At 37.0% G+C, this 14303-nt stretch overlaps 2 protein-coding genes across 3 annotated transcripts; both read left to right on the top strand.

Annotated features, from left to right (window-relative positions):
- Positions 1–402: 402 nt before the first annotated feature.
- Positions 403–3133, top strand: LOC113297459. Of its 2 annotated transcripts, none has more exons than XM_026545934.1 (4): positions 403–589; positions 674–882; positions 1037–1099; positions 1191–3133. In XM_026545934.1, exons 1-4 carry the CDS (start codon positions 463–465, stop codon positions 2745–2747), a joined length of 1956 nt encoding a protein of 651 aa, XP_026401719.1. In that variant the 5' UTR covers positions 403–462; the 3' UTR covers positions 2748–3133. The 2 variants fall into 2 exon arrangements, with proteins under 2 accessions (XP_026401719.1, XP_026401718.1); XM_026545933.1 differs by having other exon boundaries at positions 992–1099.
- LOC113294692 (keratin, type I cytoskeletal 9-like) lies at positions 2834–5645 on the top strand. The gene is made up of 3 exons (XM_026543070.1): positions 2834–3084; positions 5185–5265; positions 5378–5645. The coding sequence occupies exons 1-3, from the start codon at positions 2834–2836 to the stop codon at positions 5643–5645; spliced, it is 600 nt and encodes a 199-aa protein (XP_026398855.1).
- The last annotated feature ends 8658 nt before the right edge of the window (positions 5646–14303 follow it).

Genomic DNA, 14303 nt, shown 5'->3' with positions numbered 1-14303 from the left:
TTTTTGTGGTTCAAGTTTACGGTTAAAGGGATCCTTGTATCTGGGATTACTCGAAAGATGAAAAATGCTGATAATTGGATTGAACGCAATCCTTCCATAATTCGGTTAACAAGGAAGCACCCATGCAATTCATATACACCACTAACTCGACTCTCATGTTTACCAAATGTTCCCAAAATTTCCAAATTTTCCAAAACATCACTTCTTGCGGAGAGATTTTTACCGTACTTATTTTCGTAGAAAAGTCTCCTCAAATCTCTGAAAATAACACACTAGTGGCTTTCAATTCTCAGTCGAATAACAGGGGGAGATTTGGACACTCTCCCGAAATGAACTTGACTACCCATGTTGGTAAAAAGAAAAAGACTATGAATTTGGGATAAACCAGCGGCCTACCGGACACAAATTTCAAAAACCAGAAGAAAAAGAGAGCAGAAAAAAAAAAGTGTTTCCCCCATCGCCATGGACGCCGAAAGGGCTGTTACCGATCCCTGTCCTTCTTCAAATAATCATGAGAAACAGCTATCATGGCTTTGGGTAATCGAATCGTTATCCACAGCCAAACTAGTCGACTCGTCCTTCCTCAACGGTATCCTAATGTTCTTATTCTCTCTTGTTATTTACTTATTAGGGTTTGTTCTTCATTTTGATGTTTTGTTTCTACTTGTTGCAGTTTTAATCAGCAAGGCTTCACAGTTAACAGAAGACGAATTGTTTGGTGAAATGGCCAAGGAAAAGCTTGCTGTGGATCAGTTAGAGGATTTGATTGGGGGAGTTGGTACCTGTAATTTGGAGAATGCAAGATTTAGTTCGAAATCAGCAAAACTTAGACTAGATGAATCTGAGAGAGCCCAAGACGTCCTGACGCGCCTTCTTGGCATTGTAAGATTCTCCACACTTTTTGTTGTTGTTGCTGTTATTACTGATAGGTCATGAATTTTGGCTGAGGGGTTCTTGTTACTGTATAATGATATATACTTATGTTTGTTAGATATGCAAGTCTAATATGAAAGTGTCTTTGTTGGAATCGCTAAAGTCGGATGTTCAGAAGTTTGTTTTGTATAAAAGAGCAGTTTTATCGAAAAGTAGCTTACAACAGGTATGAGGAGCCATTTTACTTTGCTTGGTGTTATTAATAAGATGTAATTTTGAATTTAGGATCTACTTAACAGTCCACTGTATATGTTCAGCTGAATAGTAAAATTGCTTTCACATGCTCAAGGGAGATAAGAGGATTGGCAAGAGAAAATCATCCCAACAAGAAAATTTTGGTCGATCCTGAAGTTCTTGATGGTGCAAATTCTTCAGAGAAACTATTTAGTCAAAGGGGGGGTTCATCAGAGAAAGAAGAACAGCAGGACCGTAGAACCAACTGTTTTGGTGGTGGTGTTAATATTGGTGCAGCAAATCGTGATGCGAGTGTGAATTATCTTGAGATTCAGTCACCGGATGAAAATTCGCGTCACCTACTCTCTGAAGATGGGAATACACTCTTTCCAGAAGATTCTTGTGGTAAAGGGTTAATATATACTAGGGAGAGATCACCTGAAGTAAAGAAGATTCGAGGTTTGGGTGGACGCGAACTTGGTTTTGATATCGTTGGTAATGCAGCTGATAGGAGCCTTGAGCAGAGCTTGAAGGATGGAGGAGTTCGCTTAAAACACCAAACTTCAGCCCCTATAGTCCCTGAAAATATGAATGAAACTCTGCAAGATAGTCCTCCTGATTCCACTCTAGTTTCTAATGAGAAGGAAAGTAGTTGTCTCCCAGAAATAATGCAGGAGCATTACTTGGATAAAGGTGATTCTTGTGGTGACATTAGTCAACTCAAGCCTTTGCGGCTGAACTCAACTCCGCTTCATGTAAATGGCTCTGTACAGGATCCTTCTGAGAGGGTTTTAGTATCCAGAGAGAAGGAAGATAGTGAATTGGCTAAAAGAACCCTAGTGGGAGGTGTAAATTTTGTGGACGATGGTCATGGTTGTGAGTGTATCCCTTCTAAAACGCTGAAGAGGAGCAGAGAAGATGGTGAAATCCAGCATACCGAGGAGGTCATAGCTGAAGAAGCTCTGGACGCGTACCACCTTAAAAGCTCCAGCGATACCGAGGAGGTCATATCAAAAGTTGGTGCATCTACATATACAGCAGTGTCAAGCAAAAATGATGAAAAACGAGCTTGTTCCTTCGATTCAGAGATGGTTATAGCTGCTAAGAAGCAAAAGTGCTTGAATTATAACTATCCATCAAGTCTAGGCGCACAAGTAATAGGGGAGTGGACAGAAGGAAATGTATGCAGAAAATGTAACAGAAGTGGTGGTAATCTGTTGATTTGTAGTGTTGTCAGTTGTCGTGTAGTCGTCCATGAGAGCTGTGCAGGGTCTTCAGTAGGTGTCACCGATTCTGGTAAGTACCACTGTCCAATTTGCTCGTGTGTAGAAGCAATCACAGTATACCGTGAAACAAAGAAAAAGGCTTTCCTGGTAGAAAAAAAGGTGTTGTTTCATAAAAATCAGTTATCTAAATTTATGTCCATGTTGAACGAACAAGAGCAACAATCATCCGAGGTAAATCCTGACAAAGAGCTGATTAAAAATCAGAGAGATATAGAAAATCAAGCAACTGTAGAGCCTTGTACTTCTGAGCATAGTGACGATCTACACCGTAAAGGACTAGAGGAGAGAACTCAGTACTGTGAGAATGCATCGACCCTTGAAGAAAGGGCAAGGGAAAAGACCAGGAAACTATAGAACCGTGCAGTTCTAGTTATGATTTATCCCAGAGAGGAGTGAAAAAGACAACTCGTCATTGTGAAAATACGTCAAACAGGGAAGAAATGGAGAATGCTAAATTAATCAAAGACCAGTCAGGTGTATTACAGGAAAGAAACAAAAATAATGCTACTTCTAAATCAGCTAGCATTACATATGCAAAGCCTGCTGCTGTCTGTGGGATGCATGCAGATGTGGAAAAAGAAATAGAAGATTGGCAGTATACTGGTAGTACACGTTTGCAACGCTTTGCTAAAAATGAAAATGACGTAAAATCCATGGAGACCAAGAGACGTCCTAGGATTTCTACACAGATGTAAGTGTATATAATGATAAATTAATCCTCTTTTGTCGATTTTGTTCTACTTTCTGAATCATCATCATTCCCGATGGCAAAACTTGCACGGAGATGCCATTTGAGCGATAGTTAAGATTTGTGTGTCCTATATGTAATAGTATCTCTCGTCATAAACGACATCAATACTAGCACGAGGATACCATCGTGCAAGGTGACGAGTTAAGACACGGGGACAGATCCATTGACATGGTTGGAATGAAATTCGATTGATATTTTGGCGCTATTTTCCTTATAAACTCAAATGATAATGAATTTGAAGCTAATATTTTTATGCCGTAGTCTTTTTATAAAAAATTACCTTCATATCAAAAATGAGTGCTTCACGGGATGTATAAAGTCACCATCCCCATTTCTAATTTCCCATTGATAATGGTGAAATTAAAATTATAAATTGTGAGATTTCGTATTTCAGAATACGCTCATTTGTGGTAGGATCTTTAACTTCAAATTCATTGCCGTTCGAGTTTTACAAGAGAAATAGCGCTGAAATGTCAGTCAAACGTTATTCTAACCATGTCATGGATCCTCTCCCATTAAGTATTAACATCACCATTATTAGCCATATTAAAATCTATAAAATGGTGTTTTTGGATAAGGTCAATTGTTCAGGAAGTATTACAAAATCCGTTAATGCTAATCTAACATGAAAGTATTGGACCTAGAATTATATAGGATTTTGCCAGAATCCAAAAACTTTATATAGCTAGAATCTAGAAAAATCCTCGAAATATAATAATATAATAGATGGTATTCGAATTTTTTTTTAAGGGAAAATTATCGTTTGATCATTTTATAGGTGGTTGCAAGTCTGTTTGGTCCAACGGCAAAAAGCGTTTTCTGTTTGGTTCATAATTGTTTGAAAATATCAAATGGAACAAAATACCCTACCGTGTTAATTTCTGTAACTGTTTCATTCCCGTAATTATTTGAGTTCATCCTCTCTGATAAACTTCGAACTTCCTACTTATTTTCTTGTAGGAGTTTATTCTGTTTGATGAACTATTAAGTGTTTGGTAATGCTTTTTGTAGATTCGAGTTCATTATTATGAACAAAAAACAGAGTTCATTCTTTCGAATGAACACCAAAACCAAAACTAAATCAAATCCGAAAAACAGAGTTCTTTCTTTCAAATGAACACCCAATTAAATATGAAAAGATAGTTCATTCTTTAAAATGAATACCTAATAAAATCAATATTTAAAACAGAGTTCATTCTTTAAAATGAACAACTAATAAAACCAAACTAAATCAATATGAAAATATAGTTCATTATTTCAAATGAACACTTAATTGAAAACACAGTTCATACTTAAAAATGAACATACAACAAAACATAATTCAAACTCAAATCTTCAACGGCAGCAGAGAACCTAATTAAATCTTCAACAACAACAGATCAATCTTCGACAACAACATGAGCTCGTCTTCATTATCTTCATCGTCTTCATCATCTTTATCATCAACAACAGCAGGGAAGGAAAACATGAGGTCATCTTCATCATCTTTACCGTCTTCGTTATCGTCTTCATCATCTTCATCTTCAACATTCATCGTCTTCATCATCGTCATCTTCAACATGAGTTCATCTTCGATCTATATAATCAAATCAAAATCTTCGTAATCAAATAAAATTGATCATTGTAAAAGGAATCTTTATCCCCAATCTTCAAAATCGATTTCAAGAGCAGCTGAGAAAGAAATCAAAAAAAAAAATGTGAGAGAAACTAGATTTGGAAACAGAGAGGAGAGAGAAAGTAAAAATAAAAAATTATTTATTCTCCACTGATTTTTTCTATATGCATGGAAAGGGAAGGGTATTTTAGGTATTAAATTCGGAAGGTAATGTACACGCTAGGACCAAACGATAACAAAAATAGTAAAAAATGACCAAACAGACAGTTGACCGGGTAAACGTGACCAAACTCACTCTATGATTTATTTTGAGGACTATATGGTAGTTTCTACTCTCTTTTTTTTAATGTAAAAATAAGATAACAATATGGATTTCTAAAATAAAATTTATTTTGATTGGGTTATGTTTGTGATGACAACGACAGCGATGCTAATAGCGGTGGTTGTGGCAGTGGCTGTAGTAGTGGTGATGTTGGTTGTGGTGGTGGTGGTGGAGGTAATGAGAGGTAGGGATGCCTGAGTAATTTTGGTGTTGGTGGTGGGGGTATGGTTAGCGCTCGTGGAGGTAGGGATTGTCTTGGTGTTGGCGTGGTGGTGTGTTGGTGACGGTGGCGGTAGGGGCGACGATGGCGACGACAGTGGCGGCAGTGGCGGTAATGGTATTAGCGGCAATGGTGGTGCAGGTAGGGGTGGTGTTGGTAAAGGTGGTGGGTGTGGTGCTGGTGGTGCTAGTGGCGGCATTTGTGATAACGGTATCGGTAACAACACTAGAAGTAGTGGTATTGGTGGCATAAGTGGTGGTGACGGTAAGGCTGCTTGTGGAGGTACGAGTACTTGTGGCAGTGGTAGCTGCGGTGCTGGTGGCGACGGTGGTGCTAGTTTATAAGCAATATACAAATCCACAAGTTTCCACAAAGTCTTGTGCCTTGATTTGATATTTGTGGAAGAAAATAATGTATATATTTTTCTTTATAATATCCATGAGATTCCAAAAAGGTTTTGGGTCCCTAACACTCCATAAAAATCTAAATAAATTGGATAGTCGGATTTTTATGGAGTTTAATATCCATAAAGGTGAGCTACGGAAAATAAGGAATACAAATAAATTTACGGAAAATAAGGAATACAAATAAATCTACGGAAAATAAGGAATACAAATATCTAAATTGAATACCATGAAAATTTTGAGAATCTTAATTATCCATTTAATTCCTAATTCAATACACCTCTGTAAATGAATAATTTTTTTACCAATAATACATAGTTTTATGGTTGTTGTGATGCCAACAAAGCGTGCCTTTAGGTTGTTATGTTTATTAATTTTTGTCGAAGTTACTCAGCAGAGGAAACGGTTTCAACTTCTGGGAACTCATCATTGTATTACCATGTTCCCAAGCCACACAAAAGATAAATGGGCACATATCATTGAACTTTGTGTCATCCAAACCTTTGAACATAACAAAATTTCATGTCCAAATCCAAGAGAAAACTCAGGACGCCTACAAAAGATGTTCTTCAGTAAGAATCAGGGACAGTCCGAACTTCATAACAGATGTGGAGTCTATCGGATATAATTCTTTCCTCCTTGGAAAGATTTCAGTTCCGGAACGTAATTGTACGCATATAATCAAAAAAACTTTGACTCCAGTTCAACAAAAGCACGATTAATCAAACACATATACTCATGAACTAATAATGGAATATGAAAAATAAACCACATTGGAGGTGAGATTCAAGAATTAGGAGTTTGTCAGCTCAATAATATGTAACTTCTTACACATATTTAGTGTATGGGGACGACCATCGGACTTCCATACTAAGCCTGGCGGGAAGATTATAAAAATTAAAGATTGTTTGTGATGGAGATGGAAATGGAACGTATATGATTTTTTAGATAAGTTGAAAGAGACTCTCAAACCAGAAAAATCCTAAACGATGGATTAAACTCTACACTTAAAATTGTTGAAAAAGAAGAAGATGCATACGAATTTGTAAAAAAAAAAAGTTACTGATCTGAAAAAATTGTTATACAATAAGAAAATGAAAGTGAAAAGACGTGACCGCCTTAGCCGGTACACTATCTCCACTACCTAACTCTACGTCTTCATAAACAACTATAGAGACAACCGGCTAACACAGGTTATATATCACGTAAATAAGACGAAACTCTTCGGTTTCCAAAAAGAAATAAACGAGACCTACTTAAACTCTTCGGTCTCTGTGAAGGGTGAAGAACACCCTATGTAGAAAACTGCGCTCATAATTAGCAGCAATAACTTTATTATCTCTTCAACAATTAGAGGCTAATATTCCTCCACAGAATATTATTCAATGCCAAAACTCGACATGTGTCGTATAATCAGAAAAGGTGGAGAGGATATCACCTACATCACTAGCTGACAATCCAATATCTTCCTTTAAAAGGTGCTTTTCTTAGAGAGAGGAATATTCGATCACCGGAGATATCCTCGATTAGAGAAAAAACCTAAGATCCAATACCTAGTTCATATTGCATATCTATTCAAATAGTATAATATCATCACGATGAGTTGTTAAAGCTTATGTCAGAGTCAAGTCGGCAAAGCAAATCTTTTAAACGAGCTAAAAAAGTCTAAAAGACGAAATAACCAAGTTTAAATAAGATACAATCCAAAGATTACGTTTTAAATAAACTGCTCCAAGTATGTAGATGACAAAATATAGCATCTACCAACAACTGACAGCTGGAGTGTCCTGGAGCTCGGAGCTAAGAAGATGCTCACGTTGAGATCGAGTAATAAGTATTCACCTCGAGTATGATCTAAGGACAATGATTTAACAGAGGACGAGACGAGGCAAATAATGTCATGACAAGTGTAAGACGCGAGTTCTGGAGCAACAAGCGAAGATAAGACCAAGATTTTCAGGTTCAAGACCTTGAGATCGAGAAATATTGAAGATCGCAGGTGGAGATATTAACTAAGTAACGAAGTAAAGTGTGAGTGGATCATGACGCCACCGCCAGCTAGACAAAAATGGTCCCTCTGTAAAAACGTGTTTAGCATGAGTGACATGCTAAACCAACTATATATAATCCCTTGAAGACTCACCTTGTAAATTGAGACGTATGATTCAGTCTAACTGAATTAATAAGAATTATCCTTTCTCTATTCTCTCTCCAACTAAGTCGTGTTTATCGACCTAGAGATGACTCGATAATCACCAATTGGACCTAGAACTAAGTAATTTACAAACGAAGGTCGGTAATCAGATCAAGTCAGGAGATGGAACTAAACCAGTAAACTAATTGTTATCTTGTGTAGGTACGTACTCCGTTAACATCATGAGGGCACACAAATATGCATCTTCAAAGAATATCAAAAGATGAAAGTTTTTGAAGTTTATGGTATCGAAATAATGAAAGTCGTGAAGAATTAAGTGTTAAAGTACTTCTCCCACGGTCATAGTAGTTTCATTATTTATTTTACTTTTAGTTTGTATTTTATTTTTCTTGATAAAAAACGAAAAAATTGAAAGGAAAAAAATCAATTTTTCTATTATTATTTTAGTTTGTATTTATTCAATAAAGTAGGGGGTATTAAGAAACCGATGAATAAGTTCCAAGCAACAAGAAATTGAGGAAAAAAGTTACAAACTATCAAGGTTCTACGAATTTCAAGAGTTCATCATCAACAATTAAAGAACGAATACGAAGATGTTTTTATAGGAGGATGTGAGATTGGTGCGCTAATTGTAGATCGAATGAGAAGGTAAGTAAATATTCACATACTTGTATATTTCCTTTCTTAGAGATCGTCATAAAGAGGTTATTCTTTTCCACGGGTTATGAAAATACAGATTCAGAAGGCTTTTCCTTCCCACCATTCAATGTGTGTAGGTGTTGTATCTTCATTTCTGCTTGCTCACATGTGAAAACCATAAAAAACATCTTTTGATTGTCAGTATCATAAAACCCTATTGGTGAGGCAGAAGTCAAGGCGAAATGCTTATTCGATCGCTCTCGTCTGAATTCTTTCATATGGTATTGGTTATTTCTCGTTCAACAATTAAGCATGAAAATATATTCTTTTGCGCTTCTAACTTCTTATTATTAGTGTGTAGAAATATGTCCTCTTAACGTGTTTGAATGCTTGTGTTTTGGAGTATTTGAAAGTTGGAATAGGTTTTGTAGGTATACATCATGAGACTATAACTCATCCATTAGAACACATAGGGGTTTAAAGGCTTGCTGGGCATGCTAAGTGCAACCGTGACTTCGGAGAATACGAGTTGTTGTATTTACGTTAGTTTAGATTTTTTAGTTTGCTCGAGGACTAGCAAAAGAAAAGTGTAGGGGAATTTGATAAGTGCATAGTTTACACGTTTTGAGTATCGTTTATACATTATTGTTGCTTTTGTATTTTATGTCTTTTATTAGGTACATCCCTGGAAAGAAGTGAAAATATCTCTCAAAGTGTCTACAAGTAAAGTACTACAAGTGGAGAAGGGCCAAGAGGACGAAAAGACGAAGCGAAAGGCGAAAAAATGAGGTCATTCTGACGTCGTATGAGAAAGTTATAAGTATTTGAAGCGAGACAAAGTTGCAAAAAGTAGACATAATAAAATTGATAAAGGAACCCACGTTCTACTCAGGGCAGCCGAGACTTATAAAGGCAGAGGCTTACTTGGGGTTGTCACTTTTATAAAATTGCTAACAAATTGATAAAGGCCACCTTCTTCTTCGTTTTTCAAGGCAATAACATCGTGACCGTGGCTGGTGGTGATTGTGATGGAGGTTTGAGTTATATTAATGGAGTTTGGTAATTTCTTTGGTGCTTATGGAGCCATAAATTCCTTGGGATATAGTGTTGAGTTTCTAATGTGAAGATAAGCATCGGTAGTGGTAGTGGTAGTTCCGTGTGATTGATGGTAAAACAAGGAATGGTTCGAGTTGCTGCTGTCATCATCATTTTTTATTGACTCTAGATGCTGGTGGTGATGATCGTGACGTTGGAAGCAATGATGAGGATGGGTTATTGGAAAAGACTCATGCAGTGCACGTTAAGTCTTTGTTGTGGTGCATGATAAGAAAATTCAAATGTATCTTTCCCTCTATTACTTACGTGCTTAGCATGTGTTCTGTTTATTTTCTTTTTGTCTCGCACGAGTATCCAAAACGTGTGATGTTTGATTATTAATAGTTTAGTCGATACACTATAAGTATGTGTGTGCATCAATCATTTCTCTGTAATGTGAATTACCTCTCTGTAATGAATTTGGTTCATTTTATCTTAATGATACACTACTAGTTTGAGTTTTAATGTTGTGGTTATTAACTGTAATGGAGTGGATTTCGAGATCGGTATCTGATGGTGAAGACGCATCAATGATTGATGCTGGATGTGAGTTTAAAGTACGAGATTGTGAAGAACTTGGAGCTCGATAGAATGACATTAATTCTATTATCGAGATTTGTGATGAAGCTACGGACAGAGTTAGCAATGAAGATAATGATAGATTTGAGAGTTCAGCGAGGTGTTGAGGTTAAGAGAAAACATGGAGTAACTCTTGTTTCCATTAGTGATGTGAATGATGATGTTTTGTTGATGGAGTTGAGTGATGGGTGAATGAATGGTTTGCTTATTTGAGTTCTGACCGAGATGGAGCTTTGATGGAAGACGTTTGTTGGCTGCTGAGGCTGATGTGAAAAGAATTATATTCTGTTGGTCGAGTAAAAGAAATAAAACTCGAAAGAAATATTTCTTCATGGATAGTCTGGTAACCAAGGGGAGAGTATCCAGAGTTTTGGAAACTCAAAAGTTTTATTTTTTCTCCGAAGGGTTTGTGGTCGAGAGAAGTCCGAGAGAAATATCAAAATACAGAATTTTTTAGATTCACGGACAAGTATGTATCCTAGGTATCACCAAGAAAAAAAGAAAATTCATAAGAATTCAATCTTCACGGAGTTACTTATGTCCAAGATTAAGGGAAGCTGGAGAATAACTGTTAGAGCATTGCTCGGTCGAACTCGCAAGCGTTTCTATCTCAAGCTTGTTTGTAAAGTTTAGTTGCCAAAACTATAAGTCTTGATTTCTAGTCTACTTATAGCTAAGTCTCGGACTAGGATAGTAAGTGTAGTTGAGCTCTAGACTCCACGATGTTCATCATGCAAAGATTTTCCTCAAGGAACTTGTGGAACTTCATCGACAAAAAGGTATGTGGATACTTGAACATATCTATCACTCAAAAGTCTATCTATTCTATCTCCTATGTTGAGACAAAAGTCGTGTTTCTATATAGACTTTGTTTATACATATTTGTTATTTCGAGCCGAGTTTATCTCGCTTATCTATTTCTCGAAATATGTGTTGGTAAGATTTCGCTTTGGACAAGTTCATCTTTACTCGTGACGAAAGTCATGTTGATTATTTCAATAACTTGAAAATCGCTTTGATGAAAAATAGTTTGTGAATAACAACTATATAACATCCTCTAAGAAAGTTTCAATGATTGAAATTAGAGTTTAGAACATGTAACCATCTTTGGATATAAACATAGTGTGTTTTCACATTTGTGTAAAAGTCCAAAACCGGGAACCCAAAGTATGCGTACCCGTACGCGTACTGGCGGTTGTTGGAAATCCGGGTGAGTATGCGTACCCGTACGCATACTAGCGGAAAGTTCACGTCCGTGAATTTCTGCTGGAGTTTGAAAGTGAAAAACAAACTCAATCCGATTACTTAAGTACGTATACCCGTATGCATACTTAAGTAGGTTACTTTCTAAAATCGGTTTGTTCATGAACTAAAACATTTATATATTAAGGAATGCAATCTTTGCAAACCGTGAATATAATGTTCATGAATCAATTCAAGTGAATCAAAACCGATTTTGCTTCGATTGTGTCTCGTATACTTCTATAAGATCTAAGAAATTGAAAAACTCTCTAACTAGTTCATTTGAGGCATTTGAACTAGTTACGGTGAAGATGAATAAGGTTGATATGAAAGTGCTCATATGGCTTACCATTGGTTAACTATTGTTGAACCAACTAAGTGTACACGTTTAGGTACGGTTACTCAAACCTAAATGAAGTTACATTTCATTTGTGTATAACAAGCTAAGTTCGATCTAACGGTTGAAAGATATTATCTTGAATCTATCAAGTTTTCATCTAACGGTGAATATTGAATGCTTTGTTACCAAGGTAACTTAGATTGCAAACCCTGATTTGAAATCTATATAAAGGAGAACTCTAGCAACTGGGAAACCTAATCCCCATACCTCCTGTGTGATACTAGTTGTATAAGCTAGAGTTGATTCTCCTTTAACCTTAGGTTTTTCACGAAACCCTGTAGGTTAACGACTTAAAGACTTCATTGGGATTGTGAAGCCAGACCCAACTATTTTCTCTGTAATTGTGTGATCTGATCTTGTTGTTTCTATCTTGCTGATCTCATATCTTGTTGTGTGAACCGATTCGTTGTATTATCTTGACTCAGTCTATAGACAATCACTTTCGGAGAAAGGAATTATAGGTGGAAAAGTTTTAGATTGAGGTATATTTTTGAGTACCCTCGAGCGATCACTCGATTCTATCTACAAGGAGGGCATTATTCCGGTTCACAGATAGACTTCAAGCTTTCCCAAAAGCCTTTAACAAACTTCTCTGGATGGGCAAGACATATGTTGGGGTATAATCAAGTAAGGACCATGTTGGATCTTTCACAGGTGACACGAGCTATTCAAGCAGCTGGAGATTTGTCGATCTACCATGATGTGAAAGGTATAGTATCTTTGCACGCTCGCTGGTGTGTTCCTACTCATACTTTCATATGCAGGTGGGAAGAATTTACCATCACTTTAGAGGACGTAGTTGCTTTACTGCATCTTCCAGTCACGGGTAATTTTCCCGAAGCGCTTTCAGCAGATGAGAATGCAATATCTGATGTCTTGGCAGCTACGATGCATGATATTAACCAACTATCTAGCAAATATTGTTCTGCTCAATGGTTGAAGCACTGGTGGACAAGAGATGGAGCTCCTGAAATACCTATGGATAATATATTAAACAATGCTGCTTTCTTGTATTTGTGGTTATCTAGAGATGTATTTGAAGACAATGGAAACTTGATGAAGCAATTCATGATCCCTTTTTCCATTAAGATATCTCAAGGTGAAAACTTCTCGTTGGCAGTCTGTTCCTGGGTTCACTATTCTCCAATTTAGATTCCTTGGTCGTGGATTCCAGCGTTTCCAATGGTTTTATGAAAGTTTAAACATATGTTAACACAATGTTTCTCCAAGCCTTACTGTGGGAGCGCTTCAAGAATTATGCACCAATTCCTCGTAGTATCTTGCGAGGACCGAATGTTGATACTCGTTATGTTCTTTCTGAGAAGGATAATTCCAGGATTATGCGCTGGTCTACAAAGAAGCCTCGACATAAGACACGCCTCACTAGTGTCTTAGACAATGAATCTGAGTTTAATTTTCGTCCGTGGGTGTCGATTCCTCTTTTTGTCTCATAGCTGATCACTTTTAATGGCGAAGAAGAGAATGTTATTTTGAAATCTGGTGCAGACCTGAGTGAAGGTGAGAGATCCTTCATACTGAGTTGTACTCCTAGTTACTTAGTATCAGTAATACATGGGAAATTGCTGGTGGAGGAATATAACATCAATAGAGCGGCTCGACAAATGGGTCTTGATCAGTGTATCTCGGATGTTCGAAAAGAAAAACCATCAGTCGACCAACTTAAAAGCTTCTTTAGATTGCACACACTTGAATGGGGATGAATATCTGTACCCTTGCTATGACTGGCTCGCCTATGCAACTCCAGGTTATGTAACTTTCTGGAATCAACAACTTGATCGTTTATATGATTTTATAATGGATGGTTAAACTCCGGTACAAGAACCTCCTTCCGTTGAGATGGTTTCTGAGCGACCAAGGTTGAAGTATACTTCCAGCGGTGATAAACGAAAAGTAATTCCAGGATGTTCACAAGTAAGTATTCTTCTTATGAATATCATAGAGACATAATAATCACCTCTTAATATTTCGTTAACTTTAACACAGGATAGTCGTGTAGTGAGACTTCGGATTGATATAGACTTCACGGAAATTGAAGAAAGCCCCCGAGGCGGAGAACCCAGAAGTAGGAATTACAGGATGTTACCGAATAGTGTGCAGTCCCCAGCCGCTTCTTTGGTGAGTTGTTAATGATTCCTTTATCACGGTTTTTATTGTCCGTGTAATTAGGATCCCAAAACAAATATTTGTTAATTTATTTCAGAAATCCAGCACCAATGAAGAAGTCAATGTGAGTATCTCTTTCGTGCAAGCGATCATGGCATCTCCTTGAATGAAATAATAATAATTGTTGTTGATGTATCTAGGAGGAGATTATTGCGGATAAAAAACACATTGATGATATGCATTCTTCCTTGGGGAATGAGGCGATGAAAAATCTTCAAAACCCGGAACCGAATGGAGATAATAATGTTACTAATGATGGTTTCAATAACATCAATCCTTCGATCGGATTAGAAACCCATCAAGT

This window comes from Papaver somniferum, chromosome 7 (genome assembly GCF_003573695.1).
Source record: "Papaver somniferum cultivar HN1 chromosome 7, ASM357369v1, whole genome shotgun sequence".
Taxonomy (NCBI): Eukaryota; Viridiplantae; Streptophyta; class Magnoliopsida; order Ranunculales; family Papaveraceae; genus Papaver; species Papaver somniferum.
This window is presented reverse-complemented; position numbering and strand designations above follow the sequence as displayed.

Excerpts from the sequence above, each read along its gene's own strand:
- LOC113294692 (XM_026543070.1), top strand. The coding sequence starts at position 2,834 with ATGGAGAATGCTAAATTAATCAAAGACCAGTCAGGTGTATTACAGGAA. Across the intron at positions 3,085-5,184 it reads CCTAGGATTTCTACACAGAT|CGATGCTAATAGCGGTGGTT; the intron begins GTAAGTGTATAT and ends TGACAACGACAG. Across the intron at positions 5,266-5,377 it reads GGTGGTGGAGGTAATGAGAG|GGGCGACGATGGCGACGACA; the intron begins GTAGGGATGCCT and ends CGGTGGCGGTAG.
- LOC113297459 (XM_026545933.1), top strand. The coding sequence starts at position 463 with ATGGACGCCGAAAGGGCTGTTACCGATCCCTGTCCTTCTTCAAATAAT. Across the intron at positions 590-673 it reads CGACTCGTCCTTCCTCAACG|TTTTAATCAGCAAGGCTTCA; the intron begins GTATCCTAATGT and ends TACTTGTTGCAG. Across the intron at positions 1,100-1,190 it reads CGAAAAGTAGCTTACAACAG|CTGAATAGTAAAATTGCTTT; the intron begins GTATGAGGAGCC and ends GTATATGTTCAG.